This window comes from Sapajus apella, unplaced genomic scaffold (genome assembly GCF_009761245.1).
Source record: "Sapajus apella isolate SASKATOON/1434 unplaced genomic scaffold, GSC_monkey_1.0 scaffold44, whole genome shotgun sequence".
NCBI classification, from domain to species: domain Eukaryota; kingdom Metazoa; phylum Chordata; class Mammalia; order Primates; family Cebidae; genus Sapajus; species Sapajus apella.
In genome coordinates this window covers 15,752,288-15,758,861 of record NW_022436984.1, presented here as the reverse complement: position 1 = coordinate 15,758,861, position 6,574 = coordinate 15,752,288, and the positions used below count along the sequence as shown (strand labels likewise).

The window sequence follows — 6,574 nt, the reverse complement described above, 5'->3', positions numbered from 1 at the left end:
ACCCGCCTCGGCCTCCCACAGTGCTGGGATTACAGGCTTGAGCCACCACGCCTGGCCAAGACAGTCTTACTCTGTCACCCAGGCTGGAGTCCATTGGCACACTCACAGCTCACTGAAGCCTTGAACTCTTGGGCTCAAACGATCCTGCCACCTCAGCTTCCCTAATAGCTGGGACTACAGGCATGTACTACCACAGCCGGCTAATTTTAGTTATTTCGTAGAGACAGAGTTTCACCATGTTGCCCAGGCTGACATTAAACTCCTGGGCTCAAGCCATCTGCCTGCCTCTGCCTCCCAAAGTGCTGGGATTATAGGTGTGAGCCACTGTGCCCAGCCTCTCCTGCACTTCTTTGTTAGCTACTGATTACCTTTACTTTTTAAAAAATTCACCAGTCCTCCAGTTAAGCAATATATGATAAATGTCAGACATTTGTAATTTTTTGCATGCATTTCCCTGTGGCAGCATTTTGGAGAATAACTTTGGCTTTACAAGCTTTAGCTACATTTATAGGAACATCTACTAGTGTTTCAGTTAGCATTCCATGTATTAGGGCTTTTCCCACTGTCACGTGTTGATGAATTAGTTACAGAGAAGACAAATTTGTTTTTAAAGAATAAAATTATAAAATGCTTTTCTTTTCAACCATGCCCTTGTTAATTCTTTCTTTCAAGAAAGCTGATGGTGTGCCCGTCTACCTGAAACGAGGCCTGCCTGACCAAATGCTTTACCGGACCACCATGGCGCTGACTGTGGGAGGGACCATCTACTGCCTGATCGCCCTCTACATGGCTGCGCAGCCCAAAAAATGAGTTAGGCTGCAGAGGACTGGTTTGTTTTTTTTGGCATAAACCCTTTGAATTTCCTTTTTCATTGTTAATTTTTTTTTTTTAACTTGGATAGCTTAACATTTTTAAAAATGCAAGAAAAATAGATATGAAGGCGATATTTTGGTTTGTTTATGAAATGCATATGGCTTGTCAGAGCTCATTCCACAATTAAAGCCATTGTTTAAAGAAATGGTGCTGTGCTCTGTGTTTGTGCTCCTGATTTCCCTGGAGGTTCTGGATGAAAGTTGCACACAGACTTATTAATGTCAATCTGTGCCTCAGGGACTTGAGGTTGCGTTTTTGAGCATGGGGTGCAGAAGCCTTTCTGGATTTGGATGTGACTGTGGAAAGAATACAGAAGCCAAGGCCATATGCATAAAATGAGGGGTTCCTGTTAGTAGTCGCCTCAGGGATTTTTTGCATTTTGCAGTAAGATGTTAAAAGAAGTTATTTGTAACCTGCCTCTGTTCACTGGGCAGTTCATTTCAAAGGGTTATTTGCCTCACCTCCTATCTTCAGTGAAATCTTATGTGTAATTGTGTGTATTTATTCCACCATGGGAACAGAGAACACCTGCTTAGTGTTGCACTTTAGACTGGTGTCTGTTTTATTAATACAGCTTTGCCACAAATTCTCCTTTATCTTTTAAAAATGTTATAGCTTTAAATTATGACTTATTTTGACTGTGGAATAAATACATGAATGAAAAATTTTAAGTTTGAAGTTCTTCGAATGACCTTTCAGAGTAATTTCACAACACCAGCAGCATCTTAAACCTGAGTCTAATTCCTTTCTTGTTAATTAGGCACCAGATAATCTTTACAGAATGGTTCCTAAAAGTCTAGTAATAGGAGTCTAATGGCATATTGATGATTACCATATGGTTCCTTATAAAAACTGCCTGCCGCTTAGTGAAATGTGCCTGTAACTCAGTTCATTTAGACAGGAATTTCCTTTGCTGTCATGATTAGTAGACTTTACTTAACCTATATTAATTTTGAAAAAATGGTGGAATTTTATTGTATATAAAGGGATGATCTGTATCTTACCATAGCACAGAACAGTGACCTCTTGCTCAGGATAAAATGTGGTGATTGAAAATAGTAGTAGCCTTGCAAGAATATATGTGTATCTCTGTGCAAGTCTAAATTTTGTTTTTCTCTGGTATTTCCCCCAAGGTTTTATTTTGAAAAATTTCAGACTACAGAAAGACTAAGCATAGCCTAATATGCACCTGTATGTCCTTCACTTAGATCAGTAGTTATCAATATATTGGCACCTTTGCTTTTTCTTGTTCTCTCACACAGGCACACGCAATGTATATATGCACACACATTTGGTTTTTGTTGAATCATTTAAGATTGTTATGGAATTATGATAAATCAGCCATAAATACTTTAGCAAGTATCTCCTGAGTAAGAACATGTGTTCCTTTATAACCATAATCCAGTTGTCAGACTCAATAAGGTTAACAATACTACCATCTAATATATAGTTTATTTTAAAATTTCCCCAGGTGTTCCAATAATGAGTTCTTTGTAGTTGTGTTTTTTAAAATAACATCTTTATTGTGATATAATTTACATACTGTACAGTTCACCGAAAGTGTACAATTCATTGGTTTTTACTGTATTTGGAGTTGTACAGCCATAACTAGCATCAATTTTAGAACACTTACATCACCCTAATAAGAAACCCTGTGCCCATTAGCAATCACTTGCCTTCCCTCCCACCACCCCAACTCTCACCTCCGAGCCCAAAGCAAGCACTCATCTACATTCAGTCTCAATTTGTCTTTCCTGGACATTTCATATAAATAGAATCATGATGTGTGATGTGTGTTACTGGCTTCTCTCAGTGTAATGTTTTCAAGGCTCATCCGTGTTGTGTCATGGATTGATACTTTACTCTTTGTTATGGCTGAATAGTATTCAGTTGAATGGATATACCACATTTTGTTTTATCTGCTCTTCTATGGATCGACATTTGGGCTCTTTCCACTTTGGGGCTGTTAGGAATAATGCTGCTATGAGCAATGGTGAACAAGTTTTTACGTGGACATATGTTTTCATTTCTCCTGGGTGTATACCTAGGAATGGAGTTGCTGGGTCATATGGTAACTCTTGTGTTTAACATTTTGAGGAACTGCCAGACTGTTTCCAACTCACTTGTACCATTTAACATTTTTACCAGCAGATGCAGTTCATTTTTGGTTTTGTTTTGGGTCCAGGATCCTGCCAAGGATCGTACATTGCATTTAGTTGTTGTGACTCTTTATCCAGAATAGTCAGTCCCCCGTGCCCTTTCTGATAGTGACCTATTTGAAGAGTCCAAGCAAGTTGTTTTGTAGGATATTCCTCAACTTTGATTTGTCTGATTGTCTCATTGGTGGTTTCAGGTTAAAAATTTTTCTCAGGAATTCTTTATAGGTGATACAGTGTCCTTATGATGTCAGATGGCACTTGTTACCAGTTTGTCTCATTACTGGTGATTTGAAGTTGTGTCTGCCAGATTTCTCCCTTGTCAAGTTGTTACCCTTTCCCCTTTGCGACTAGCAAGCAGCCTGAGGGGTGATATTTGAGACTAGGAATATCCTGTCCTTAGCAGGTTTGCACTCTGTGTTCATTGGTCATTCCTGACTGAATTATTACTAAGGTAGTTGTAAAGTGATTTTCTGTTGTCATTCCTTTTATGTTTTTGACATTTCCCTGAAGATGAGCCTTTAAAGAAATTTGTAATATCCTCATTTGATGAGTAATAACCATCTCTGCCATTACCCATTTCAGTGCTCAAATGTGGCTTCTGTGTTCTGTGAGCATCTCCTATCAGTCTTTAGCACTTCCCTACTTTGTGACAGACAAGATGGCTTCCATGCTGAACTTGTGTTTTCCCTACCTCAGTTTCCTCTGTTTATTGTCAGACATATTCTATGAATGTATACATAGATGCATTTTCTTTGCCTGTTTTATTTTTGCCTAAATGGTAGGTAGTATACCTTTCAAATCTCACTTGAGCTTGTTCTGTCCCATTTTTCTACACTGGATTTTATTTTATGAATGTACCATAGTTTAGTCTCTTTTTGAAGGGTATTCAGTTTAAACTTTTTTGCTTTTATAAATGTGACTTTAATGCATAGTCTTTGGATGTCATTTAACATAATGTTGAATATATTTATTGGATCATTTCTAGCTGTGAGATTTAGTAGGTGAAGGGGATGTGCATTTCCAATTTCAATAGTGCTATTCCTTACTAAAAAAAAATGATGCTGGTTTACATTCCTGTCTAGCAGTTTTGAAAGTGCCCAGTTCTTTTTACCTTTGTCTACATAAAATATTACCCCTTTCTGGCGGTGATGACCTACCCACGAGAACATGCCTCTTACAAAGGATCTCCTTCATCCGTCTCCAGAAGAGGAGAAGACGAAACACAAGAAGAAACACCTGGTGCAGAGCCCCAACCCCTACCTCATGGATGTGAAGTGCCCAGGATGCTATAAAATCTCCATGGTCTTTAGCCATGCACTAACAGTAGTTTTGTGTGTTGGCTGCTCCAGTGTCCTCTGCCAGCCTACAGGAGGAAAAGCAAGGCTTACAGAAGGATGTTCCTTCAGGAGGAAGCAGCACTAAAAGCACTCTGAATCAAGGTGAGTGGGAAAACATCTCTATAAACACATTTTGGACAAAGGAAAAAAAATTACCAGACTTTTTGATCTTTGCCAGTCCTCTAAGTGATAACATTTCTTTGTGGTTTAAATTGCCTTAGTAGGCCCGGCGCCACGGCTCACACCTATAATCCCAGCACATTGGGAGGCTGAGGCGGGCAGAACACTTCAGCCCAGGAGTTCAAAACCAGCCTGGACAACATGGTGAAACCCTGTCTCTATAAAAATACCAAAAGGGTTGAGGCAGGAGAATTGCTTGAGGCCCAGGAGGTCAAGGTTGCAGGGAGCTGAGATTGTGCCACTGCGTTTCGGCCTGGGCGACGGAGCAAGAGCCAGTCTCTAAAGAATTAAAAAAAAAAAAAAAATACTCTGGAGATAAGTGGGCAAAGTACATGAGTAGATAGCTTATTAAAAAAGGAAATAAAATTTACCTTTAAAAAAAATGCCAGTTTTTAAAAAAATATTCAACATCACTAATTATTATAAAAAGGTAATTTCATTTTATTTTTTTTTTGAGACAGGGTCTCATTCTGTCGCCCAGACTTAAGTGCAGTGGCTCCATATTGGCTCACTGTAGTCTTGACCTCCTGGGTTCAAGTGATTCACCTCAGCCTCCTAAGTAGTGGTACTATTGGTGCTGCTGCAACAGGCTTTTTTTTTTTTTTTTGGGAGATACGAGGTCTTGCTGTGTTGCCCAGGCTGGTCTTGAACCCTTGGCCTCAAGCAATCCTCCTGCCCTGGCCTCCCAAAATGTTGGGATCACAGATGTGAGCCACTTGCCTGGCCCAGAGTACTTGTTGATAATGCTAAATGTCTTGGTCTGTTAGGCTGACTTCCTCAGGAATAGTCTCTAGTGACTCCTGTCTGAGCCAGACCTCTTCTGTTTACAAGTTCCAGAAATTCATTAAAACCAGTTGATATAGAAAGGGGGATTTTTCAGAACCTAAGCAAAGCTGGGCCTCACAAGGACTGCCCTTGGGTCCAAGGCAGCTGTCGTTTATGTCACTCTCTTGATTATGCAGCTGTTTAATTCTGTTTCTGCAGACCAGCTTTCTCTGCTTCTCCTTGCATTTGGAATTGTTGTCCAGCTACTGGCAACCTGCTCTAAATTCCAGGAGAGAGAATGTTATTGGCCCATTTGGGTGAGGTATCCCCCACTGGGCCAGTCAGCTGTTTGGTGCCAGGCTGTCGGGGCAGATGCAGGGAAGAAGCCCAGGCTGTCCTGTTCTTGGATCTTAACTGACAGTGTAGAACCTTTCACTTTATTTCAGAGTTAGGATTAGGATTATGCCTTCTGAGCACATTACTTTGAACCCTTGCCAGGTTGGTTGGTTTACTCAGAGGAAGACCCACCTCTCTCTCACTGGTTTGCCTTTTCTCAGTGCTATCTGGGTGAGATGCTGTTAATACAAGAACATTCCCTCTACTCACCTCCTCCGGGTCATGCAGTTAGGCCAGGATGCTAAGTGCAGTCCTCTTTACCACAATGCTGTGGGTTGACATGATCCCAGGGCTGTGAAGACTTTATGGGGTACCCAGACAAGGATAACTTAAGGGAATTGTTTTAAGGCAGCCTCCATTACACTTCCTAAAATTAAGCTGCTGCAGAGTACACCTGGCTTAAGGGGGTCTTGCATGATGTTCTTTCACTTTAAAGGAAGACAGACCCTCAGCCATTCTTGTCCCACCAAGTGTGTTGCCCTGGAGAGTGAAAACCATCCCTGGGGCAGTGTGGGAATAAGTGCAAATATTGGTAACATTGAGGAAGTTGTGACTCAGACTGACAATTTTTTTGCAATGTAGAAATTTTTTTTTTTGAGACGGAGTCTCGCTCTGTTGCCAGGCTGGAGCGCAGTGGTCTGATCTCGGCTCGCTGCCATCTCTGACTCCCTGGTTCAAGCAATTCTCCTACCTCAGCCTCCTGAGTAGCTGAGACAACAGATGCATGCCACAACGCCCAGCTAATTTTTGTATTTACAGTAGAGACTTCATGATCTGTCCACCTTGGCCTCCTAAAGTGCTGGGATTACAGTGCTGTTGATAGACTGCTCAGGCCAATTTAGAGATTTTTTTTTTTTTTTTTTA

At 40.9% G+C, this 6,574-nt stretch overlaps 2 protein-coding genes across 2 annotated transcripts in view; both read left to right on the top strand.

Moving 5' to 3' along the window:
* LOC116524221 (cytochrome c oxidase subunit 7A-related protein, mitochondrial) overlaps positions 1 to 1,544 on the top strand; it is an 11,561-nt gene extending 10,017 nt beyond the window's left edge. Inside the window, exon 3 of the mRNA XM_032239414.1 lies at positions 673 to 1,544. Within this exon, the coding sequence (XP_032095305.1) occupies positions 673 to 810 (138 nt within the window). The 3' untranslated portion in view covers positions 811 to 1,544. The remainder of the gene's footprint in view (positions 1 to 672) is intronic.
* A 142-nt stretch (positions 1,545 to 1,686) lies between these two features.
* Positions 1,687 to 4,511, top strand: LOC116524222 (40S ribosomal protein S27-like). The gene has a single exon (XM_032239416.1). The coding sequence runs from the start codon at positions 4,200 to 4,202 to the stop codon at positions 4,452 to 4,454; it is 255 nt and encodes an 84-aa protein (XP_032095307.1). The 5' UTR covers positions 1,687 to 4,199; the 3' UTR covers positions 4,455 to 4,511.
* Positions 4,512 to 6,574: the final 2,063 nt, after the last annotated feature.

Bases quoted from the DNA above. Each gene is read 5' to 3' on its own strand.
- LOC116524222 (XM_032239416.1), top strand. From the start codon at position 4,200: ATGCCTCTTACAAAGGATCTCCTTCATCCGTCTCCAGAAGAGGAGAAG.